Genomic DNA, 25,296 nt, shown 5'->3' with positions numbered 1-25,296 from the left:
GAATTTAGATGCATTTCAGTCATAACAGGCTAGCAACAGCTTAGAAAAATCAAATCGTTGAACCTACACAGTCTGAAGTCTCCCCATCATGCAGACTCAAAGCAGCCCAACAAAATCTACAGGAATTCAAACACTACCAGAAAACTTGGTACTAAAACCCCAGGGAGCCCCCCCCACAAAAGCAGCTCTCAACCAAAGGGTCTGATTGCTTTCCTGAGCCACCAACAGCTGTTTTATATAATAGTTATCCATAATGCACAGGTGACAAGCATCAGTAATCAACAAGCCTTGTTTGCTGTGGATGAGCTTAATATGTGCCTCTGTGCTGCCGTTTGCTGTTCAGAGTTAGTTTCGTGACTTGAGGAGTTGAAAACCTTGAACACGGAGAATAGAATAAAAAGACTTTCATCAAGAATTGAATCAAAATAATTTATTGTTCACTCATGGTACAAGATATATACATAGTCATTAAAAATATAATTGTTTCCAAACTCAAAAAATAGCCCAGTGTTCCACCAGTTATTACCTTCAAAGGCAAACTGATTGAGACAGTTACATCTTATTAGTGCCAAGGAATTATAATGGATGACTGCCTTCCCTTTATGTCACAGATCACCTTGTGAAAAGATTTAAACTGAAACTGAGACAAAACATGTTTTTCTTTTGCAGCCAACAGATTGCTCACTGCTACTGTCGGCTGGTGTTTGATTATAGTTGTTTTACATTCACAAGCCTCCTCCAAATGTCTGCATAGTTTAGACACTGTATCATGGTGCAGTGACATTTATTACTGACTGTAAAACCCAAGCTCATCATTGTACCTCGTGTGCTTGGGCGGATTAGTCTGTGCTGTCCACTCAGACTTATTCATTGATACACTTTCATTTATGAGGCCATTCATTTTTTTTTTTAACTGGAAGGGTCGTGAGGCACTTGGGATAAGGAGCTGTCAGTGCTTTACTTACCCAAGATCTATATTAGCTTGGCCCTTGATCCTGTGGGATGCGGCAGGACTGCTGCCGTTTGTTTGCTCAAACTATGAACATCTGATTTTGCATTTAGCCATCATGTGATTTTGCTTGTGCACATTGTTGTATGTTGTTTCTCTGTAACTTTTATGTTTGTCAGGATGCTGCTCTCTTGCTCAGGTGTCTCTTAAAAAAAGCGTGTTTAAATACAAGTGAAATTAAATAATAAAGTTACTCCTGTTTATCTTTGCACCAATTGTGGCCATCTGGAATCAATATTAATCACAAAGACTGCAGTACAACTATTACAATAGAGACATACAGTATGCCACATGTGCCTCAGTGTATCTTTTGCTTAATCACCACATAAGAGGATATATGAAACATGTTCTCGCTAGTTTGTGCAGTTGTCAGTAACCCCTATTGATCTTGTGCTGCTGGTCCAGAAGGGTCTGCTGTAGGCTCACTTTGGCATCTTCAAAATCTGGATTGAGCTTTAATGCCTGCTGGAAGTCGCTCTTAGCATCTTCGAAAAAACCTGCAAGATAAGGTAAAATGTGAATATATAATGGTTATAAATTCATGCTTTTATCTAACTCTCCTACTGGCTTGGCAAAAGAAAGAGTCAGCAGTCCTGTTTCATAGACATCATGAGCACGAGCAGTGCCAGCATTTAAATGAGTGAATACACGGCTCCATCTAGTGTCTTGGAAAAGAACACAGGAAGTTGGCTCCACAGCTAGGACCTAAAAATGTTTTTGGTTAAAATTTGGACTTTGGACAACTGCAAATTAATTTAGTACAGATTCCCCCTCAAATATATTATTCACTTTCATTTTGGAACTGTCTACTGAAAAAAAACAACGTTGCAACGCAGTCAAATACGGTTTTATTTTTAAAGTCTTGACCGGAAGGCTAACTTGACGTTGACAAAACCGCAGATACCGTGAAGTCATAACACAAAACGTGCCTTTCCTTACCTAATCTATAGTGAACGAGTCCTCTGTTGTAGAACGGTATTTCAAACTGACTGTCGGTCTCTATTGCCGAGCTGTAATCCTCTACTGCTTCATGAAAATCCACCCGGAGGTACTTTATCTGTCCGCGGTTGTTGAGAGCAGTCGCCAGGTTGCTAGCTTCACACCCCCTGTGAATATGACACAGTAATTAAAAACCCTGGTTCATCTGAGTAACGATGAATGGAAATCACACCTAGGAGAGCTAGTTAGCTAATGAAAACAAGGGTTAACTTAGGACTGTAGCTAGCTAGTTTCACCCGTAAAACAAGACAGCTAGTACCTGGTCTGCAAGCAGGAAGAGATAAACTTTGTGTACAGCTCCTCTGCCTGTTTGAAATTCTGCTTTTTAAACTCATAGTGAGCATGTTCAAGTATTTGCGAATTATCGTCTTCCATGAGTTGATTTTGTAATGGTTTGTTTGTTTGTGTCTTCAGCTACGGAAGTGACGCCGAACGAGAGGGCGTCCAATCACGTGCTTCTCAGGCGGGCACGTGCCTTGAAGGTTGAATTTTGACATATTAACAGTGATGTATTGGTAAATGAAAGCTGGTGCAACTATAACTTCCAATCAGTGATCATCATGAGGCAAACAATCACCAATATAAACAAAAATCATTTATATTTTAGGTAAAGCATTACTTTATGTATTTTTCTATTAAATACCCTGTCCTCATATAACTTGCATAACTTTGATACTACCTACTATGATACTATGAATTTAGGTGATAAATATTTGTGTAAGACTAAAAAAGTGGGTAAACTATTCTGCAAATAAAACTGGGTAAACTGAGTTGAAGTGGGTTTACCCTCCACTACACCCCTGGTTATTTCCATGTTAAGTCACCCACAATCATTTCTGAAGACTTAAAATCCAGACCATGGGTTAAATGTAAATACTCATTAAAACTGGTTGAATAGGAGTTTCTGATATCTATGGTAAATGTTGCATATTTTTTGTAACAGCAGGTGGCAGATTTGACCCAGGCTTATTACTTAAAACAACAAAGAGTAGATTATACATCAACATGTTTTGAAGTCATGAGTACAAATAGTGCAGGAGCAATTAAAATAAATTCAAATCATAATATAGTGAAAAATCTCGGCATTTCCTCAACAGTTTTGATATGGCTCTCTGGAATATTATCCTGATAAATACGATGGAGATGTTTTCCATTTGAAAGGAGTTTCTGTGACCTGCACAGACTCAAACATCTGTCTCGGCAGTCTCAGGACAATGCGGCAGCAAATACACAACAAGGAGAGCAACCCATAAGCAAACTGGTGAGAAATTCTTGCACGATCTCCCAGGTGAAGAAGTCAACTGTCTTGGTGAAAAATGGCGCCTCAAGGAGCTACAGGTCATTCAGTAGCCGCTTCCTTTGCGGCCCATTTATCTCCGGACTGTGTGGTCAGGCTGTGAGCAGATCAAAGGGGGAACAGTTTGACCCAGTGGAAGAGGATGTAGGCTACTGCTGGGACAACAGGAATAACATGCAACCTTACACAGTGACGCACTGTGGAAATGTAGGTTAGGTGCCTGTGCGGGTCGTTACATCACAAGGATTTACTGCACCCAAAAGCATCCAAAAACTATCTGGGATAAAATGATTTTAATTGCAAAGAGGCAGGAGTTAGAAATACAAACATTTCAGCATCCATTACATCTCAAGGCTCAAATGTCCAGATCTCACAAAATGAACCGGTTCCACAGCATTGTGTTAGTCATCCAAGATCAGTTTTACCTAATGTCTTTATTCAAAAGCTCATTTGAGCCTGTTTATTAAACTCCAATCCAACTCTAACCTTTTGGGAAAGGTGAAAGCGTTTATTTTGGCAGAGATGACCTGTGCACCTGAGGCAGAGATGCTTGTGTTCGGCCTCCCTGGAGCTGGCGCTTCCTCCAGCGCCCCAAATATTGCTGTTTGCTGAGAGAATTAACACAAAGTATCAAAGTCCACTCTGGTCTGGCAGAACCAGGCCACACATCCATCATAAGCCTTCATACAGTGACAGACCCGCAGCACCGCAGCATTACACTAATCATTACAGTACAGCTTCAGCTAATGTCAGCTTGTTCAATTTTTCAGTACAAACTCCTTATCTTAAGCGAATATATCACACACTTGAAAATACACAAAAAGACTTATTTAAAAGAGAATTCACATATATGGGAAACAGATTTTTTATTTTGTGTTTGTAAAGAAGTGTACCCTTTTTTCTTTACAAAATTGGACATTTATTTCTTAACAAAACACGACAAATTCACAAATACACATTGCATCAGTTTGAGAAGACAAAACTATATACAAACCAGGGTGTCCATAGATTCTTGAAAGGTCTGAAAAATTCATAAATAAAATATCTAAAAATTAAGGCCTTAAAAAGTATTGAAATATCTTAAATGCAGTTATTAGAGGTATTTTTTTCACCGTGCAATAACTGGTTTCTTTGCGCTGCATGTCCACTCCTACATTAATACAGAACACGGTTAGTAGTACAATATGCATTATATCTATATTTTTTGCACTATAAGTTATTGGAAATAGTGTGTTTTTGCAGGCTTTGTTTCTTTATTTTCTTTAACTGGTCTTAAACCCAACTCCAGGTGGTATTAATAAGCTCTTAAAAAGTCTTCAATTTGGCTTTCTGAAACCTGCAGACAGCAAACAGGTAGAATAAAACAAGCTTCTCTGATTCATTTTAATGAAGCTGTGTGACATCACAGATTAGAGGGAACAAAGTCTCCTCTCTTGTTTCTGTCTGCAGGAAACAATAGTGAATCACCATTAGCAACAGGCCTGTCTGACCTACAGCTATGGAAAACATATTTAAAAGCAGCAGATTCAGTGGTATCCCCCTTTAAGCAGGACCAAATACACTTAAAGCATTATTTTCTTTAAACATCCTCATCCACTTCTCACTGTAAATTCCCACAGCTTATGGGAATTGTTGGAATGCTCAATATGAGGTCACATGGAAAAAAACAGATTTCCCCAACATGACCTCATAAAAACACCATTCATTATCCATGTAATAAAACATCCTAACATTCTTTTTAATAAGGCGATAAACATAATATTTTATCTTCAAACCTTATCAAAGCACACACCGGGATCTTTAATAGTCTTTTCCTCCTCCACCTCTCCCTCCCTTCATTTTAACTTTTAATATGAAAGTAGCAGAGGCGTGCCAGTCCCATTCATCTTCTTCACATCGATACATTGGCAGGGCCCACCTCTCTGACCGCCTGTGTGTGTGGTAACCATGAAAGCCGCTGAAATGGCAAACAAACATAAAACAGCTGGCTGGTAAAAAAGGAAGGGAGAGGATCCAAACCAGACTGGAGGTAAACGTTGGAGTGTTGACTCACTGCCTCACACAGACAGAGCAGACAGAGCAGCTCTGTTGTCAGCGCTGCTTCGGACAAACAAGCCAGGAGCGTGATGACTTCTCTCTGTTGTGTTTCTGGCAAAGCTGAAGGTGTGAAAAAGACAGGATGACAACCACTAGAGGTTCTGGGTGCTTTAAATCATTTAGTACTCAAATGAATCAGTTACACATGCAGTGCTGGTCAGTCAAGCCAGCGATGTCAGCAGTCATCTTCGTCTCCTTAGTGATTGAATAAGATGTATTTCCGAATGAAGATGTCGAAGGAAGAGATCTTTCACTGACCTGTTTCCGTAAAGACAGAGGGAATTTTCACACATTGTTAATAGAAATATCAGAGCTCCACCAGGATATTTACCTTTCTATATTGACGTAGAAATAGAGACATAGGAATTCAGTTATACAAGGGACTGATATAATGCCTCTTTTGTATCTCCACATACATATTTTGGAGTGATATGTCAATTCTCCCTAATCCCTCACAGTAAACTACTAACACTATATATCTTCATTGAGGGCGATTGCACCTATGCATTTAAGCACAATGTTCCATAAAGATACAATCTGGAATTTGTGAATTTCTGTATTTATAAATGTTTTGGAGAATTTGACTCAAATTTGAATATTCATAATTTAAGTATAACTCAAAATACAGGTATGTTGCGCTCCATTGTCTGCAAACATATGTAAAGGATATGTAAAGGATAAGTCATATTAAGCTTTCAGGTTGTCAGTTTTTGTAAAACTCAGACAAAAAATGTTAGGATGAAAAAATATCTTGAATCCAATAATTGAATGAAAACAAAGACACTAGTGGCTTTTCAACATTTAAGCATTTCAACAAGGAACCCCATACTGCTTATATTACAGATAGAGCTTCGAATGTTTTAAGATTGTGTCAAAAAAGTGGGATGTTACACATAATATTGTCATTATTACTCTCCAGTCAGGAGCTCATGCTGACCCAGTGGGCTCATGAAGACAAACCTGTCCACAACAAACTCCTCTGTGGTTTCTTTATTGTCCAATTTACCCGTTTGTTTACATTTATAAATCTTAAAAAACATTATACATGTCATAACATTCACAGACACACAGGAGGTCGAGGTTTATCTTCCTTGTCACACAATTCAAACTTTGTATAACATCTCTATTTAAGAGCTTATATGATAAAGAACAAATACAATTTGATTGCAACAGCTTACATGGAAAGAATATAAGGTGAAAATAATACAAAAAATAACAATTTAGTAATTTGCAAAGATATCTAATGCAGATACCACTTCACTGTTTATATATACTAGAGCATAAATTCACAAAAACTAAAGTTTGTTATAACGTAAAACCATTTTAGACATTTTCATGTCACATTTATTTTTTCTTTACACATTTTCTTATACAGAGAACTACTGCTATATAATTTTTTTGTCCAAACAGGACAGATTAATAATACATTGATCCACAGACTCTCACAGCAAAAACAATAGAAACAATATTCATTTTATTTGGTTACTATACATTATCAAACTATTCTCATGTAGGTATTTAGAGGAAATATTGTAAATATTTCTTACAGCAGTTTCAACGGTCATACATCCCCAAAATCTCACACTAAATGTAGGTATTGTAACTGTCAGCAATCCACTCCTTGGGTATTTTTCATAAAGTGTCAGTATATGGGCTTTTGTGTCTCATGGCTCCGCTTGACCTGTGGTTGAGATCCATAGGTATGAGGGGGAGAGGTGGGAGGAAGGACATGTCTGTGTTGCAGTGGTCCGTGTCTGTGACGCTGACAGGAAGCTTATGAGCCGGCCGGCTCTGCGGAAGGTAAATAAACAGAGGTCAAACTGTGTGGTGGGTGGGAGGCTTTTACTACCCATCGTCCCAGAAAGACACTGTCAATACTTACCACTGTGTCCGCCTTTAAACCCGGCCCACCATGTTCTCCAGCTGCTCCACTCTGCCCGTCACATCGGCTAGTGGGATCAGTCAAGGCATTTCAACACATTGGAACAATTAAACAATGATGAAATGAGAATGAGAAATGGTTGTGATGAGGCTCTGTTACAGTTGTGCTTCACCAAACTGCAGTTTGTGACATTGTATTCCCATAACCATACTAGCATATAGAAATAATCAACTGCCATCTGAGTGTGCAGTACTACAGAGAATGTATGTATATAGTGCAGCGTTTAGTTTTCCATCTGAAACAACACACAGAAAGGATATGTCTGGCTGTGAGCTGCTGGATGGCCGTCTGCGTCTGCTTCTGGAACGCCAGTCTGGCCTCGCATTTACAGGGATCCACCACCACCTCCACCTTCACCTCTTCGCCAGCACAGAGCAAATTTCACATCAGTGTAACAGATCATGTACAAAGCCAAAAGCACACAGAATACCACCCACCCGACATTTCCCAACTAGGCTGCTCTTCACCAACAAATCATAACTGATGACTGAAACAAATGCAAACACATTCTTGTCTGTGCAGATTGAAGATATTCTACAATATGAATTAACCGGCTCCACAAACACACAATCTTTATCACCAGCATTCAACACATACCATCCAAATCTTACTGTCTCACTTGTGCTCTCTGTAGGTGAAGCACATAGTGAGGTAGGTGCCATTTGCATGGCTATGACAGTAACACATTGCTATGACAATGTTGCAGTAACGTTGCTAGTTGCCCAACAAATGGAAAAACCAACAGTGAAAGGGATTATGTGGCAGTTGGTTGTGATGCTGTGAAGCATTGCTACTGATGCCTTGCTTAAAAGACAAATACTTAATACAAATTGTTTTTATAAGCATAAATCAACCCTTGACCAAGATTAATATCATATCAAAGAGTCATATTTGCTGCAGAGGGCCATAAATCAAAAGCAGAATGACAGTAACCCTTGTGTTCTTACGTTTTAGGGAACATGTTTTCTTGTCCGTGTTCAAGATATAACCGTTCCGGCACTTGCAGTAATAGGAGGCGTTGCTGTTGACACATATGTGGTCGCATTCGTGTCCCATGGCACAGGGGTCCAAACCTGGAATAAATCAGGATTAAGGGATGGGGCTGTGTCAGGGTGGCAGCATGCAGTTTCATAGGCTGGCATATAGCTGGGTGTCTTGGGTTAAGTAAGGTGTTGCTCTAATTGATATGCAAAACAAAGCTTCCCCTACACTTGCAACAATAAGCTAATAAACTTGATGATTATTTGTTATTCTCTCTTTCCATGGTGGGCAGGTAGATAGAAAAAACTAGATAGAACTATTTTGATAAAGGCAAACAGTAAAATAACTTATTTTTATCTAACACTTTGCTATAATCATTTTTGACTAAGTTCCAAAGGCAATATTTGCAAGTTATTGAAAGGTGTTTGTACTCAGATGTTATTGCCATGGTGACAGCATGTCACTTCAGGTCTGTTCATACACCTTCACCACATCTCAGCCGAGGTCATTTGCATACTGATTAGGTTCACTGTGTGTTGGACAACACAGGTAAAATCACAGAGCCCTAAAGTACAACAGTAACAATGTTACATGAGCAAATCATTTCAGGAAAACCAGTGGGACAAAACAAACATCAGACAGTAACATGGAAAAACGTCATTTGAAAGTCCCAGTAGAACCTCAACTGTTCAGACCACTGAAATCTGAAAAGACCAATAACTCTACAGGCAATATACTGTATATATTTATAAAAATGTAGTCATGCAAAAAGTAATTCACTTAAAAATATAATCTGTGAAAAATGCAATTAAACATATCTCATCTGCAAGACTGATAGGACATTTTTGAATTAATCTGCAAGCAAACATTTTATATTTTGAATATATTATGAATATGAACTATACCCATTTCAAGTGTATTTCATCAAAATATTTCACTAGTCTGGACGCCTTCTATTCCTGAGTAGTTTGAACTAGTGAGGTTCTACTGTACAGTTAATCATTTTAATTGTTTTATAGTTTCAAATAAATAGATAAATTCAAAGCAGTCTCTGTAATGATGCTTTGATTGCAAAACAAACCACTTATTATTATGATCTATTATCTAATGATCACTTAATGAAAAAGGTCTATACTTTTGTGCTGAAAAAAAAACAGAAGCTGAAAGTTTAGGACCGAATGGCCCCAATACTTTACACTGGGTTTGACTTAGCAACTACAAGCCAGTTCTAGTGCCGACATCTGCAGTCCATGTGGGGGTTGGAGTGTTTGGAGTATCTGCATTTGTATTTATCCTTAAGATTTACTAACTAAACAGTTTACATTTGGCCCCATAATTATTCTATATTCACCTATAGCAACTCAAATGATCAATGGCGTGCCACTTCACCCCCTGCAGACTGTAGGTGTCCCTTACTGAGGAACTAGAACCAGGGTTAATGGGAGGAAAGGTCTCGCCGGCGCCTCTCTGTCCTACCGCACAGGGTCTCCCGGAACTTGGAGGTGAGCTTTTCGATAACGCCGTAGGTCTCCACGTAGAACACGTGGTCGTCCAGGGGGATGCTGGCCATCAGCTGCAGGGAGCGCATGTCGGCGCGGTCCACCCCGACGGCGTAGATCTCGATGCCGGAGGCCCGGGCCGTGGCAGACACCTCCTCCACCTGGTCTTGAGGTCTCCCGTCCGTCACGATGATGGCCACCTTGGAGATGTTCCTGGAGCGCGGCCGGGCGCCGGACTGCTCGGTGAAGGCTTCGTTCATGGCCGTCTTGATGGCCAGGCCGGTCATGGTGCCGGCGGCCAGGGGCTCGATGCGGGTGATGGCCTGCTTCATGTCGGGTTTGTTGAGGTGGTCTTTGAGCAGGAACTCGATCTTGACCGTGCTGGCGTAGTTGACGACAGCCACTCTGGTGGCGTCCGGTCCCACGTCCAGCGTGTCGACCATGTCGGCCAGGAAGATCTTGACCTTCTCGAACTCGCCGGGACGCACGCTGCGAGAGCTGTCGATGATGAATACCAGGTCCAGCGGACGGCTCCTGCACTGAGAGTCTGTTTCTGGTGATCAACCAAAGGCATTGCAGCACTTCAGTCCTTTTCATGCTACAAACCCAGTTCATTATTCACAAACCACATTCATGTTTGCTGGCTGAATGACATCTTTCACAGGGAGAGTGGTTCAGTTAAAAATCAAGAGGAGCATTCAAACAGTTCGGGATGCACAATGCTGGTTCCTAGGGTAATAAAAGGAAAGTGTTGGCACACAGGACCATAAGTTGTGCATCCCTGCAATGGTAAAATGACAGACATGAAACCAAGAGGTTAGCTTCTGGTAAAATGATATAGTATGCCATACTAGAGGAACATACTAGAAGACATACTGTATCCTTTCAATGATCAAAAGTCCACCAGAGACTTCTCACAGGTCTTATCCTTTTGTCTCATTTCTCTGAATGAAAAGGATGTTTGGTCCCAACTCATTGAAAAAGTGAGTTGAAAAAGTTGAGCTGAAAAGGTTACACTCAAAGATGGTGCAGGTGTTTGAAGAGCCCTGCCTGTCAAATCACATATACCCACTGTAGTTTAGGGTCAAATCCCACCAGATCCTTCTCTTCTGTGTCCCTCTCAACTTTTCTAATGTCTCAATAAAGAAAAAAACACTAAAGGACAGTTTTAGCCCTGTCTTATTTCTCTGGGACACCCAACAATGCAGCTGCACATCCTGTTGTTAATCAATCTCAGAGAAGTTTTCTTCTATCTCATCCCCCTCGAATGTGTCATAGTCACAAACTCAATTTCATCACCTAAATCAAAGTGACCTGTACATAAGTGCAACTTGCACATTTCTATCATTTGTCATATTAAAACATGAAGAGCTGACCTGCAAAGCATTGAGGTGCATTGATTGGGTTGCAAAGCAAACCTGACTAGGAATATTCTACCTGTCTCCACAGGACTGACGGTGGTGATGATGCCGCTTTGGGTACTGACCGGTAGCGTCACGGTGGTCTCCACCGGGGGCACAGTGGTCACCACCACTGGCAGGGTGGGCGTCACTGGTGGCATTGTAGTCACTGGTAGAGTTGGTGGAGTGGTGGGCCGGTATACCTCTGTTGTGGCTGGCAGAGTTGGAGGGACGGTGGGAAGGTACACCACAGGTGTTGTTGGCACCGTAGGGCACGGACCTTTCAATTTGTAATGCCCCCCCACAGGGAACGGACCTTTGACCCTTTGGTGGTGGGCTACTGGTGGAGTAAGGCCTTTGTATATGTGGTGGTGGTGGTGGTGGTGGTACATTTGTGGTGGCACTGGCCCTTTGAATCGGTGGTGATAAGGGGGCATGGGGACTGAGGGTCTGTGGTAAGTCACTGGCGGAGATAGAGGAATAGGTCGATACACTACCGGTGGAGGGATCCGTGGTGGCTGGTGGTGGTAGTGATACCCTCTATACCTGTAATCACTGCCGTGAACTATGGGCCACCAGAAAGGAGAAGCGATAGAGCACATTAGTAGGTTGAAAGTAGGGCAATGGGAGAGTGTGTAAGTTGTCTTTGTGTATACTTAGTAAGTTGTCTGTGTAGTACAAGATGATATGAAAATGACCTCTGCTTTTTTAAGAGCAGGGATAAATGATTAGTTGAAGCATGAGTGTATTTTCAGCAGCCTGGGTCGTTTCAAACAAGCTGAGAGATTACACAGGGCTTGTGAAACGCTGAGTCAACTGTAGATTTCATGCATGTTGTGTTTGGGAAAAGTGTGAAGTCCTGTTGTTATATTTGCTGGTTAGCCAAAATTATTGAAAGATGAAATACCTATTCCTACTAATGCTTCTTCCTGAGTTCCATTAAATGTGTAGACTAGGTCTAGCTTCTAAGATTGCATTGTTTTTTAACTAGGAATAATCAAAAGTTCAAAATAAAATTTGGTATGGCTAATCTCTAAGCATTACATGACAAATTGTATTTGCTTAAATGTGAACAATATTATCCTGGTAACAATAACATTCAGAACGTTTTTTATGTGGCTAGATCATGAAAAAGACATACTAACAGTTAAAGTCTAAGTCAAAACTATGAATAGAGGGTTGTAAGAAGCCTTCAGTAAAACTTACTTGCTGGATTCAGCGTCCTGTGCGGTGGTCGGGCAATATTTCTGGTTTGCGCAAAGCTCTGAGCAGATACAGGGTCCACTCCACTGAGGTGGTATGTGGCCAGTACATCAGACAGCAGCAGTGAAGCGCAGTAGAAGAGGCTCCAGAATAAAGACTTCATGGCTGCAGTGTCCTCTGCTGTCCGCCCGGTGCCTCCTCTCGGTCTGCAGGTCCTGTGCTCAGCAGGGGCCCGGGAGCTGTATTTGAGGAGCGCTCACCCACACACGTCAAACCCTCTGTCCAATCCCAGTGTGGGACATAGACATCCCTCTGCCATGCTATAGGATGGTAACTCAAATAATCTCTCCCACTCTGGTCAATTCGGAGGGGACTGCCTAGTCTATATCTAAATTGCCATTGTAATTATGGGTTAGTAAGACAGTATGCGCATGACAGGTAGCCTACAATTGATAGCCTTCAAGAAACCTGGCACGTAGGCTACATGTCCCTAAATAGCCTATTTTAGCAATAGCCCAAAAGAGTGATTTTATAAGTTAAGATGCGTTATACATTTCTAATAAAAGATATTCAATTATAATACATATTTAATCAATGTAATATTTAAATAATTAATTATGCATTATGCTCATGATGCCGTCTCAATAAAATAGGCATATTTGTGAACATTTTGGCAGCCGTAACCCGTAACAGGCCTAGAGCCATTTGATATATTGAACTTTAAGTAGATAGTTCCCGTCCTCAGTTCTGATTGGCTGTCACGTTTCTGTCCGTTGTAAAATAACCGATAAAAGCACCTTTGACCACATAATTCAATTAAGATATTAATGCGCCAACAGAAAACCAGCACTCAACCCATAGGTTCTCTATTGAAATGACTTCACCAAGACATAAAAAAGACAGGAGTCAAATGATGGATACAAATGTTTTGAACTGTTTATTGAAGCCAAATGTCTTTACACTAGGATCAAAATATGTTATTAACAATAAAGAAAGGGGGGGAAATTAGCATGCAACTACTAAATGTTCACAAGACTAGCCGTTTTGCTCCAGATCCCAGGTGAGACAGCAGCCCTCTGTTTTCTCTCTCCTTCACTGTCAGGTCTCAGCTGGAAAACTATTCACTAGCTTTGCTAACACAAGGCAGTATCACAGAGGGAAGCGGAGAAGGATGAACATGGCAGGGTGATGTACTGACCCACAGCGATGCTAAATAAATAACAGAACAGACAAAAAGTGCTACAAACATCTCCATCCAAGACTTAGATGGAATAAAATCTAGATCTTTATAATTAGGGAAAAAAAAAAACACAATTCAACAATAAGAGTTATAATAAGTGGATTGTCATAAGAGATTTTTTTTTTCCTTTTACACTTCATATATCAATCTAAAGATAGGATGGTGCTGGATTGATGATAGCATTTTCAAGCAATTAAATTTTCACAAGTATCCCTTTTACTAAGACATAAAAAAGGCTAGGTGGGGGGGTCGGCTGGTAGGTGTCATTGCCATTTAAACATCTCAATCATTCATTTAAAGAGAACTCAATCTTTCCTGCCTTTCTCCTCTCATACCTACAGGATGTGCGGTTTGGTTAGGATGCTCCGGGGCTCTATTGAAATGCATTGGATAGGGTCAAACAAGAAGTTTGGAGTGGCCATACACATACACAGCGAGGAAGGGGTGTTGGCAGAGGGTTAGTGGGGGAGTGTAGGAGTGCATATGATGGTGTGTGTGTGTGTGTGTGTGTTTTGGCAATGGGGGTGGGTGCTTAAGCAGGCATGTAAGGGGGAGGGGGTTCCTTCTCTGGCATCTTCATTGCCATCTCATAGGTGGGCAGGATGTACTAGAGGAGAGAAAACAAAACATTATTTTACTGTCTGCTGACAAAATACAGCTAAATATGTCAAAGTACACATAGCCAAAATCATGCCAGGCTGATAAAAATACAAATAAGGTATTCAGATTTGGTCAATCTCAAATGACATGACTGAAATGGGAATGTATGAATATTGGACAAATGCATACCCTGCTTAGCCTTTCCTCTCTGTGTGTCATCTATGAGAAAGCTAATACAGACTTGGGCCAAAATGCATAAAATAACTCCGTCTTAGTCTCTGTTTTAAAGTGCTTATAGTATTAGATAGGTGGAGTTTGCATATATGACAATATAAAAAGTCTGAGAAACTTTACAATCATGTGAAAGTATTTCAAAGTCAATTTTTAGTAGCTGAAAATGTAACCGACATTATCTGAATTTTCCTGACGTGGTAAACCCCAGCAAACAGGTACTTCATGCAATGACTCTGCTCAAGACTCAAGTGTGTGAAAGGCACACCACCTGCTGGCTATACTGAAGTATTACATGTTGCAACGCCTGAGAGTTCACAGTCCCCAGGGGAATGTGTTTTCACCATGTGACAGTAGATCCTACCCATAAAGCGCATGGGCAAACAGAGGGCTTCGGGTAGTTTGCATACCTGGGGAGGGGCCTCGAAGGCAGGGTAGACCGCGATCTCTGGCATGTTCCTGTTGTTGATGTACTTGTAGCAGTTCCACACACAGTTGATCAGGTAAGCCTGCAAGGAGAAACAAGATTAGTAGTTGAACTTTCCTTCTGTTTTTAAGTACAATATATTAAAGCTTAACACATCTGAACAGAGGAAAAACCTGTGGGAACATTGGAGTCGTGCATTTTTCTTCAAGTGCCATTTGAGTTGGAATAAACCCTTACTTTAAAATATTTACATTATCAAAAATACACCACATCCACCATATGGCCTAACCCTTAAGATTGAAGAGTTTTGCTCTGGAAGGACATTATTTGAGCCAACACGATCATTTGGGATCATGCTTGACAGAATCAATTTTGCATGATTATAAACAATTTCACCTTGAGGATGATGAGGAAGGCAAAGAAGACCAGGACAAAGAGCAGCAGGCAGCTGGAGTCCAGAGACAGGAGGTTATCTTTGTAGGGGAAATCCGGCTGAGGAGGAGGAGAATGAAATTACTGTTTACTACCACACTATCAATAAGATATGATAAAACCTAATGATCCCCCTAGGCAATTTGGGCTGTTGCAACAGCAAATGGTAATAGAATACAGCATTATAGTTGGGTAATTATTAATACCCAGCTGTTATTTCCGCAATCCAAGTCTTAGCACACTGACACTTCTCAGCCTCAGGAACCATGTCCATGTCCTGCAATGCTCAACTGATTTTGTGCATCTCATCCTATTCAGTGCAACTACATACACATTATATACTGTATATTATATGTACAGTCCACTATGACTTGCACAGTCCCTTTGCACTTCATGTAATACTTTTATTGAGCCCTAGGGAAATTCTCTCTAAGCTTTGCTCCCGTCTACAAGGAGGTCAAGGCCCAACATGAGCTACAGAATGTAAGCTCTTAATCATCCTTGTTCTATAATGTCAGTATATACTGTGGTACTATGCATGTTTAATATACACGGAGCATTTAATGATATGCTCTGGCAGAGAGGAGAAAGCAGCAAGCTGGCTCATTCTTTCTTTCCCTACTTACTGAAATGGAAACATCTTCATGTGTGGTGTGGAAAGCGGAGATATATGATATAGAGATATGGCCTAGCGTTGCAAATATCTTCTGTTAACAACAACTGAGGATAATTTTTGCCAGATGCTCCACAGGCTCCAAGTGTTGTCAGGATTCTCAGCTAAAATTATGTTTCTGTGAAGTAGCTTTGAGAAAAGTAACTGTTTGACGTCTGCACTACACCGGTTGCTGTGGTGCAAGACACTGGCATGGGGCACGTTCATGTTTGTGGGTGTTGGACTGACCAGCTGGTCCAGGTAGTCCTTGATCCTGGGCAGGTAGGTGAGAGAGCTGATGGCCACCAGGCAGCTCAAAGCAAAGTCAAACAGCTGGTAGCAGAAGAACGGGATGAGCCAGCCGTCACGATGCTGAGGAAAAAAGGGTAAGAGGGAGAAAGAAAAACATATTACCGACCGACTCCATCAGATGGGCTCAGATCCTATTGTGTAACTCAACCCTTATCTGTGTCACTTCACAAGGGATTCTACAGGCACTCTGATCATCGTATTCTAGCAAAAGCTCAGTGTATTCTGTATGGCCTTGACAAAAATTAATTCAATCTCAAGATACCTACACTATATAGCAAAGTACTGGATATCCATTTCTATATCATGATCAGCGGTACAACATTACGGGGTATTTCAGTGGGATACTACGGCAACAGCGGCGGTGCACCGCCACACTACATTGAGAACAGGGAAACTACTACAGTTGTCTGGGGAGCATGTACTTGCACAGCTAAAGCATAACTCTTGCAGACTGCCGACATTCACCGTATGCCAAGCCTGCAGTTAGGTGTCATGCTTTAACTGTGCAGTCATCCAAACTAGCAGCTTATCGCAGGTCCACATCAAAAGGCTATCAAACCTGTCAGTCTTGGTGCCATCAGGCAGGCCTGTGAGGTAAAGATGACAGGCATGAGGACATCGCAGTGTGTGCCACACTCATTGATTCTTGGAAGCAGCAAATCCTTTCAACATGCAGCTAAAATGTACTGCGGTTATACAGTAAAAACAGAGGAGGGTGCTTGGATATTTCCTGTTTTACTTCTTGCCTACCTGTAGAGTTTAGTCTGGTGCTATTATTACACAACTTAAAGGCAATGTTTGACATGCATATACATTTTGGGACCGCATGTTTGCATAACAAACCATGACAGCACTGTAAATACAGTATATGCTGTCAAGGGGCTTGAAAATGTCATCTGTTTGCCACGTGCGCACACACACACACACACACACACTTACAGTAATGGCTCCATACACCATCATGGCACTGATAGTGAGCATCAGCAGAGAGATGGCAAATCCAACACAGGCATTCTCTGTATAAGAAAAAGTGAGAATAAATAAACGGACCAAACCCAGGCAAAGATTAATTACAATTTTAACACAACTCAAATCTTGAATTAAACCTATGTTATAGTGAGTGCAGAAACATGGGTATTGGCCTGTGCTCTAAAGGCAGCACTGATTGCATATAGTGTAACTGGAGAGTCTCCAGGGCTTCCCTCTTGCCTGCTGACTCTCTTTAAAGGCCGGCTCTGGGGAGCTGTTTAGCTTCTCCCTATCAGCCACTCAGCGTCTGTAAAAACACACTGAAACTCAGGCTGGGATAATTAAAAGGCCTGCCTTTCACATTCACTTCATTTTTATCTCTCTCTCCCTCTCTTCCCCCCTCTCTCTCTCACTTCCTCTAACTGTTCTGCCTGTTGCGCTGGAGAGATCTGCTTATGAGCAAGCTGGTGGAGCAATGTGGTCTAGGGAAATTCCTTTGTTATTCTCTAGTTCAAGCAGGAAGCTGTTCTAAATCACTGTATGACACTGTCAGAGGAATATAGTTACAGATGTCATCTGTAGCTCATCGTTAGTTCACTGAGATTGAAACTGTATCCTAGGGCCAGACAATGTGTCTGAAATGGCTATTTTGGACACAGTATCCAGTGTTAAAAGAAATTCCCATATTTACATAGTTTTTATATGATTTGATGATGATTATAGGCTACTTTTAGTCTTCATTTTAGTTAATTACCTTCGTTAATAGAAAACAAACAACTTGATCCCTTAAACATTTTTTCTGACCACACGTTTTGTCTGACCTGGCCCTGATCACAGAGGAAAATGACTCCGGCCTGGTGAAGCTGCACTAATTGTCAGGAGTAATGACAGCCCAACCAGTCTGTGAATGCCAACATTGTGTGTGTGGGCTGTAGACAACACCCACTGCCCTGTGTGTTGGCATGGGCCTGCTGTGGGAAGGTCAGCCCACCACAGTCTTTTCCTCTCCTCTCCCGCTGAGTCACTGTTTCAGAAAAATGAAGAGGCCTTCACAGAGTCGGCCAACAAAACAGCAGCTCGCTAGAAAGAAAGGCACTCGGAGCACTGCCCAGCTCCTGGTTCTGAGTTAAGCCAACACTGCTTTTAAGTGGTACAGGTGAATACGACGACATAGGATATAGCTGAGCTGAAATGCTTCAAGCAATAAAAAGGAGGAATAAGGCATTTGGTCATCAGTGACAGTCAGTCTGGCTCTTAAGAGTGCAGCATCATATGAGAAAATGACTGTAAATGACACACAGATGGGGCAGACAGACTTCACTATATACTGCAGTAAAAGCTCCAACATTGGTGACACCGCAGCCAATTTCTATTACTGCACTATCGTGATTACCAACATTTTTAGACTACAACATGTACGCAGCACAGCAGAGTTGTTTTGCCCTCATGAGCAGTTTTATTTTGCACAGTCAGAGGGAAGCCCCTCTCCCTGCGGAGCACGCATCACATCTTCAACCTCAGCATAACAGCAGCTCATGGGGGAAAGGCCCCCCATGGCAGAATGCAGTCAGTTTGTGGTTGTGTACAAATGTGTGAAGATTTGGATTAAATATTTCAGTGCAAGTTGACTGACTTTTAGTCCTAGCTATTTAGCAGATTTTGATTGATTCTGTGGTAATAGCATTTAATGGGATATTGTGGCAACAGCAAAAAATGTATGCCAACCCATGCCATGTGCCACACTGCCAAACAAGTGTTACTGCTTACCAGACATCCTGTCTGAGGCAAAGTAATGGTCGATGACCTCATACTGCAGGTCGATAGTGGGCACGTTCTCCGGGTGGGTCACAGCCACAGTCAGCAGGATGCCCATCAACAGGTTGACTACCTGGGGAGAGGGAGAAGGAAAAAAGGATGAAGCATTTTAAGCAAGAAGGGCAACCTTTGGACAGGCAAAACTATAAAGGAAAGATTAGACCTCAATTAAACAGACTGATTGTTAGTGCCAGGTTCCACAACCAGGTCAACATCCCATCCACTAATCTACCAACTAACTACTGCACCTAACTCCAGCTGCCCTGTAGGGTGGATTCAACTGCAGAATATTCTAACACAGTCTAGAAGACATTGTTCACTCAGGGATAGCATTCAAGTCCATATCTTGGTGTTGAACAGAATTAATAAATCATTCCCATTATTTCCTGATTAATTTCGTATTTCTGTCATAGGGGTAATGTTTGATTTTTCATGTATAATCTTCTATCAGTGGGTGACAGTAAACAAAGTAGCCAAGAATATAGTGAAGACGTTTCATATCCATGTGCATGCTTCCTAGTGGACCAAAGAATTTTATTTGTTGAAAAAAAGGAGAGTGGGCCGTCCACCCCCACCCTCACAGTTGCAACAGGGACATGGAGTAGGGAGGTGCAGGAGAAAAAGTTCTGGTGGGAGTAAATTCTAAAACAGATTGTTTGGTGAAATCCTTCTGCAATATTTCTTGAGTGCAATTACATTGATTGTACACAAGTCAGGAAAGTAACTTTTATCCACTGGCCACAGGGACTGGGACATCTAAAATTTGCTGGCCCTTTTCACCATTTTACCAACCAGCTTTTTCTTTTTGTAACAACAGAATAGGATTCCCAATCAATGGTCAGTTGCCTGCTATAATGGCTGGTACAATACACACATTTATCAGACTTTATCAGTCCAAATTGTACAAGCCGGTGTTCATTTTCTGCCCTGGTCCCTATGTAGTTGTACAATTGATTGCTGTATTAGCTTTAAATGACAAGTGTAAACATGGTGGAAAGATGTCAATCATGATACTAGTCACTGTGAAAAGCAATCACACATATTTGTAAATAGAAGAACATGGCTCACATAGTCAGTGTGCATCAAGTATCAGCCAGCTGGTAAGGATTGAATCAGAGAGGGATTTCAAAATGCATGACTGAAACCAGCAACGTTTGTTATGTAATGTGGGATAACGAGAAAGGATTAATTCAACTGTAGCAGTGATGCAGGGGCAAAATGTGCACTAAGGACAACGAAGGGTAACAGTCACCTAGACAGGCCTATGAGACACAGCTACAAATGTTAGCTAACGTTAAACCACAAAAGGGAAGGAATTCATCTCTCAGTCCTGTGGTGAACTACTGGCGAGCACTGCAGATTCCTCACTAACGTTAGCGTTAGCTAAACTTGTCATGATTTGACTAGCGTTAGCTGGACTGCTAGCCAAGTATCGGCTAACTAACGTTAGCGTGCGATATGGGGCAAGCGTCAGATGAAATTTAATGAATCTTTCAACCCATCCAGGTGCTACTAGACACGTTGTAGAGACTCGTAAACAACTTAACTAACCATTTTCAGGACGGATCAAGCTGTACTGACACTGGCAATTTAAATTCATGAACGTAGCTAGTCAACAGTTCCAAGTGATAACCAGCTAACACGGCTAACGCTAACGCTCCGTTAGCTATATAGGCAGCAGCTGGCCAGGTCCCCCTTAAAACCGTCATATTGTCGCCTAACTAAATGTGCAAATATTGTCAACGACCGAGATACATTCTCACACAAGTCGTAAACGTTGTCTAGGTAGTTAAAGTTAAGTAACTTGCTACTCGTATCTAACTTAAGCACCTAGCCGAACTTAAGTCGTTGGCACATTTAGTGAGCTAACGTTAGCTTGCTAACTTGATCAACCATTTTACGTACCATATACCATGTTCCAAGGATGATGGTCCCCGTCCTCACATGGCAACATCCACAACATCTCGTGGTGTACAGTCTGTCTCGACTAGGCTTAAAATGATGCATGTCGTCCTCTAATGTAGGGAGAAACATCGGGAGAGCTAGCCGAGGAGGAAAATCTTCTCACCATCAACAGCCACCTCAAACGGAACGCCCACACTACTTCCCCGAGAACCTGCGCGACACCGTAGATAAAAACAAACGCGTTAACAGAGAGGAGTAGGCGGACACTTCTCGTGTTAACTATTTTGACAGACAGAATATAAAACCAATGGTCATGCAGGAATCGCAAGGCACAGCCAATAAGCTTTAACGTAGATTGGAAGCGTCCAACTAGGTTGATGAAATTCCTACCTACAGAGGAACAGAACTGAATCACTTCAATACAGGCAGTGTAGCGTGTTTCTAGTACTGCCCTTTAAATAAAGAGCTTGACAGGTAAAGAACTTGCTTGTGAAGTTCACCATTAGTTTATTTACAATTCAGAATTTTTCTAAAAAATTTGTTAATATCACTTCATTGCACACATAGACAGAGATGAGCTGCTTTACATTGTAGAAACATGATGAGAATCAAAGGCTGTTATTCAAGGGTCCTCCAGATCATCTATATTCATTAAACATAAATAGAAAGAGATGCCCATAATTCAATAACACACGTCACACTAACACTGAAGTTCCACTTCTTATCACATTGGGTCCAATATGTTAGGTACATATAGATGAGTGACCTCAAATCTCTGTACAATATACAGACAATAAAATATCCTACAAATATACACAATTCCATTTCTCTACATAATCAATAAACAATAGATACATCCAATATAGCAATGTTTTTGCATAAATTATGAGAATATTGGCACACTACATATCACAAAATATTTAAGAGGAAAGAATAAATTCACATTGTCCCCATTCCACCGTTACAGAAATTGGCTTAGCAACAACACCTTAGAAAGGAAATATCTGGCCTGACAGTTTCAAAAGTGGGGATAGTTAAGCAATAAATTCCTTGCTCTTAGGTTTCTGATATAGTGCACCCTGAGTGTATCCTCCAACATCTTTCATCTGCCATTTATAGATTATAATTGCGACCACTGCAGTAGCCAATGTCAGTCCTGTTACTCCTCCGGCAATAATACCTGTAAATACAGATATAAAATATTTGGTTAGAATACAACTGCAAACTGTATCCCTTTCTCAGTTTCAATATCAAACACTGCACAGTACCTGCAAGGATTTCTTTGTTCTCTAAAAAGCTCCTGCTTTTTGCCAAATCGCCACTGATGTCATCTGCTGTCCAAGGTGGAATGTCAAAGATCAGCTCTGAATCATCCTAAAGACACAAGCAGGGACACTTGCATAACCTGATTTTCTACACTGCCACCCTTATTATAAAGTGGAGATATAGTAAGACTCCCAAAACAAAGTCATATGTCGTACATGGAAATTATTCCTGGTTCCACCTCCCGATTCTGCTGCAATAACTCTCTTATCATTGGTGTTGTAGCCATCCTTGATCTTTTTTGGTGTGACAGCGGTGAATCTTGCTGAAGAGCTGCTGTCTTATAGAGAAGATGAAGCATATAGTGTGTAGTTTTAGAAATAATGAGACAAATAATAGATACTATGAAACGTGGACTCTTTCAAACATCCAGACCACTTTATAGTCACTGAGCATGGCAGCCATTACCTTGCTCTGACCAGTCTCCTGAACCAGAGCCAGAACTGTCCAGGTCATATCCCGATCCATCCAGGTCTTCTGGAGGTATAGAAAACTGATTGCAGGGGGACAAAAGTTGCATGAGATTATTTTAAGTTGAGGGCCACAGGAGAGCAACAGCACACAGAGCTATTTCCTGCCCCATTGTCTGACCTAAGTGGTCCCACATGAAAACACACAAGGGGTGAAGGAAGCTCACAGTAGTATTTTCCTAAAATAGAGCAATGAATCAACTGAATGAATCATGACTCAAGAGGTACAAAGTCCTACTGAAGTCACCATTATGCCACTAACAGAGGGCTTTATACAACCCTAAGAGCACAATATGGCTGACAGACTCATGATGAGGCAAGCAATCAAATTGTTACCCACCAATAAAATGCCCTGTGTAGACAATGATATTGGCCTGACTAATGTTAATATCACTCCACCCATTTGTTAAGGGAGTAAAGGTAACAGAACACAGGATCTTGTGTTAGCAATAAGGAAAAAAAGACTTTAAATTCCAGGGTATAATACATGTGGCAAGCGCTTTTCTTATGCGAGATATTCACGTAACAGTTTCAGTGTTTGAATGGGTCTGCAGGAGCAAAACATAAAGTTAAAAGTGTATTAAAAGAGCCAATATAGTCCTTGAATGATTCACATTTCATATATATAATAATATTACATTTACAGTCACATGTTTGGAGGTGATGCGGTCTGCATGCAGCCACTCAATATGCGATTAAAAATGAAGCATTAAAATTAACATGTTGAAAGTTCACCGGTCTACCAGTTATGAATGCCCTATAATTCAGTTGTAGATACAAAATGGCCTGAGTGAAAGAACCACAAACCAGTTTGACATGCTGGCAGATTTTTTACTATATTGTGACTGGAAGTACCTACATCAGTTAGCTTTTTTAACATAGTGGCTCACTAACTTTATTTGGGTCAGAGTAAGCAATTGGTAGAAAAGGATAGGTTTGGAAAATAAATAAATAAAATGTTGGTTCTAGAGGGAATGAAGATTAGAGAAATTAGAGGCAGTAAAATTAGAGGGAATAAAAACCTTTGTCCGGGGTTGTTTTGAATTGAACTTACATCCTCCAGAAAAAGGACAGCTGATGCCATCAATCACAGCTGACCACCAGCCCTAAACGCTCTGTGTGTCTTCCAACTCTGAACAGTCGTGACAGTGCTGCCAGAAAATAATATTGGCTTGAGGTTTTTCCTGTATCGAGGGACAGTAGGCTATTATGCTGCATTCATCATGTGCTGGGCAGCTGTAGCTTTGCATTACTTATTGTGTGCTCCTGGAAATACTGTTAGGCACTACTACTCCTAGAAAAAAATTTAATTGACAAATTTACTACTGAGTTTCTAATCTCGGTGGATACCTCTTGTTCGTGACATAAGGAATATTCACAGCCTCTAGTCTTTTTTCCAATAGTCAAACAAGTCAAATAGCCTGGAAAGGGAAAATAAAAAATCTGGTGTCAAAATGCACCATACAATCTGTTTTCTTCTGCAATAAGGGGTCATTAAGGCGTCACGTCAGCTGTGGGGGTCACAAGCCAAAACGTTTGAGAACCACTGGACTGATGAACCAGTGGACTGATCCAGAGACCCTGTAGGCTGGACTCCATGCCGTGTTGAACTCAGGCTGCTCTGGAGGCAAAGGAGGGGTCGACCTATTGCCAGGCGGCTGTACCCTATCCAATGATAACATATCTAAAACCTAGCCACGAGTGTGTATTGAATATCACTCACTCTGGGGCTGATCGAAATATGCCTACTTATTGCTCACTTATTTGTGTTCTAAAAAACATTGACATAGACTAGCCTTCAGATGATTTCACCAAGACGAAGTTAAAGGCCAAATCCATGAATCGTGTATGATGCCCTCTGCTGAGACCCACTGGATTTGGTTAACAATATTCAGTCTAGAAATCTGTGCCAAGACAGAAGTGGTGTATGTATATATGAGATGTATTTTGAGTTATGTTCCATGTACAAGTCAAACTATTGTGAAGTAATGTAATCATACAGCTTAAATAAAAAATAAAGTCAACAAAAACAAATTGCAAACAGCATTTCTGTCCGTTCAAATGGGGCTATTAAGGACATCACATCATGAAAACAGATGTAGGAGTAACTTAGCCTAAATTGGACAATCTAGGCTAACTCATGGCACAGATATAATTTACACAGGACACCCCTCCCCACCCCACACACATACACACTCAGAGTGAACATTACAAAGTGCATAAGGTGAGCCGAGCCTGACGTGACGTCTACGTCTTCGGAAATGGCTGTAAAACCTACACTAACAACTACACTAATCAGTTTTTCTTGACCATTAGAAGATCAGGTGCTGACTTACCGACATACGTATTGGAGATACTGAGTCCATGAATAATAAAATAGTTATCCAAAATTTCCTCATATTTTAGTTGAGTTAGGAGAGTTATTGTGGCCGCTTCCTCCTCGCAGAATTTCCGCAGGTATTTTGATTGAGCCTCGCCCCCCGAAGCCCCGCC

General features: G+C 41.1%; 4 protein-coding genes across 5 annotated transcripts; all 4 read right to left on the bottom strand.

Annotated features, from left to right (window-relative positions):
- Nucleotides 1-436: 436 nt before the first annotated feature.
- Nucleotides 437-2,413, bottom strand: ttc32 (tetratricopeptide repeat domain 32). The gene is made up of 3 exons (XM_071540708.1): nt 2,268-2,413; nt 1,949-2,115; nt 437-1,506 (listed from the first exon to the last, which is right to left on the bottom strand). The coding sequence occupies exons 1-3, from the start codon at nt 2,381-2,383 to the stop codon at nt 1,379-1,381; spliced, it is 411 nt and encodes a 136-aa protein (XP_071396809.1). The 5' UTR covers nt 2,384-2,413; the 3' UTR covers nt 437-1,378.
- A 4,885-nt stretch (nt 2,414-7,298) lies between these two features.
- On the bottom strand, nt 7,299-12,590 carry matn3a (matrilin 3a). Of its 2 annotated transcripts, XM_071540711.1 has the most exons (5): nt 12,431-12,590; nt 9,802-10,377; nt 8,292-8,417; nt 7,605-7,703; nt 7,299-7,354 (listed from the first exon to the last, which is right to left on the bottom strand). In XM_071540711.1, the coding sequence occupies exons 1-5, from the start codon at nt 12,588-12,590 to the stop codon at nt 7,299-7,301; spliced, it is 1,017 nt and encodes a 338-aa protein (XP_071396812.1). The 2 variants fall into 2 exon arrangements, with proteins under 2 accessions (XP_071396812.1, XP_071396813.1); XM_071540712.1 differs by lacking the exon at nt 8,292-8,417.
- Nucleotides 12,591-13,344: 754 nt separating this feature from the next.
- Nucleotides 13,345-21,215, bottom strand: laptm4a (lysosomal protein transmembrane 4 alpha). Its single transcript, XM_071540695.1, has 7 exons — nt 21,011-21,215; nt 19,058-19,178; nt 17,261-17,337; nt 16,259-16,381; nt 15,322-15,417; nt 14,909-15,007; nt 13,345-14,274 (listed from the first exon to the last, which is right to left on the bottom strand). The coding sequence occupies exons 1-7, from the start codon at nt 21,137-21,139 to the stop codon at nt 14,200-14,202; spliced, it is 720 nt and encodes a 239-aa protein (XP_071396796.1). The 5' UTR covers nt 21,140-21,215; the 3' UTR covers nt 13,345-14,199.
- A 286-nt stretch (nt 21,216-21,501) lies between these two features.
- Nucleotides 21,502-25,275, bottom strand: LOC139662113 (syndecan-4-like). Its single transcript, XM_071540710.1, has 5 exons — nt 25,140-25,275; nt 22,742-22,826; nt 22,492-22,613; nt 22,279-22,384; nt 21,502-22,190 (listed from the first exon to the last, which is right to left on the bottom strand). Exons 1-5 carry the CDS (start codon nt 25,200-25,202, stop codon nt 22,045-22,047), a joined length of 522 nt encoding a protein of 173 aa, XP_071396811.1. The 5' UTR covers nt 25,203-25,275; the 3' UTR covers nt 21,502-22,044.
- Nucleotides 25,276-25,296: the final 21 nt, after the last annotated feature.

The sequence above is a fragment of the Centroberyx affinis genome, unplaced genomic scaffold (assembly GCF_046629955.1).
Source record: "Centroberyx affinis isolate AG114_WGS23_722 - 3 ecotype Tasmania unplaced genomic scaffold, CSIRO-AGI_Caff_v1 ptg003709l_1, whole genome shotgun sequence".
NCBI classification, from domain to species: Eukaryota; Metazoa; Chordata; class Actinopteri; order Beryciformes; family Berycidae; genus Centroberyx; species Centroberyx affinis.
The sequence above is the reverse complement of the archived record's forward strand: the minus strand, read 5'-3'. Positions and strand labels throughout refer to the sequence as shown.

Coding starts and splice junctions, on each gene's coding strand:
- laptm4a (XM_071540695.1), bottom strand. CDS start 21,139: ATGTTTCTCCCTACATTAGAGGACGACATGCATCATTTTAAGCCTAGT. Junction 19,179..21,010: donor TCCTTGGAACATGGTATATG/GTACGTAAAATG, acceptor CCCTCTCCCCAG/GTAGTCAACCTGTTGATGGG. Junction 15,418..16,258: donor AGGACTACCTGGACCAGCTG/GTCAGTCCAACA, acceptor CCTCCTCCTCAG/CCGGATTTCCCCTACAAAGA.
- LOC139662113 (XM_071540710.1), bottom strand. CDS start 25,202: ATGAGGAAATTTTGGATAACTATTTTATTATTCATGGACTCAGTATCT. Junction 22,614..22,741: donor AGGAGACTGGTCAGAGCAAG/GTAATGGCTGCC, acceptor CTTCTCTATAAG/ACAGCAGCTCTTCAGCAAGA. Junction 22,385..22,491: donor GAACCAGGAATAATTTCCAT/GTACGACATATG, acceptor TTGTGTCTTTAG/GATGATTCAGAGCTGATCTT.
- ttc32 (XM_071540708.1), bottom strand. CDS start 2,383: ATGGAAGACGATAATTCGCAAATACTTGAACATGCTCACTATGAGTTT. Junction 2,116..2,267: donor TCTTCCTGCTTGCAGACCAG/GTACTAGCTGTC, acceptor TCATATTCACAG/GGGGTGTGAAGCTAGCAACC. Junction 1,507..1,948: donor ACTCGTTCACTATAGATTAG/GTAAGGAAAGGC, acceptor CTTATCTTGCAG/GTTTTTTCGAAGATGCTAAG.
- matn3a (XM_071540711.1), bottom strand. CDS start 12,590: ATGAAGTCTTTATTCTGGAGCCTCTTCTACTGCGCTTCACTGCTGCTG. Junction 10,378..12,430: donor CAGGACGCTGAATCCAGCAA/GTAAGTTTTACT, acceptor GTTGATCACCAG/AAACAGACTCTCAGTGCAGG. Junction 7,355..7,604: donor CCAGCAGCTCACAGCCAGAC/ATATCCTTTCTG, acceptor GACTGATCCCAC/TAGCCGATGTGACGGGCAGA.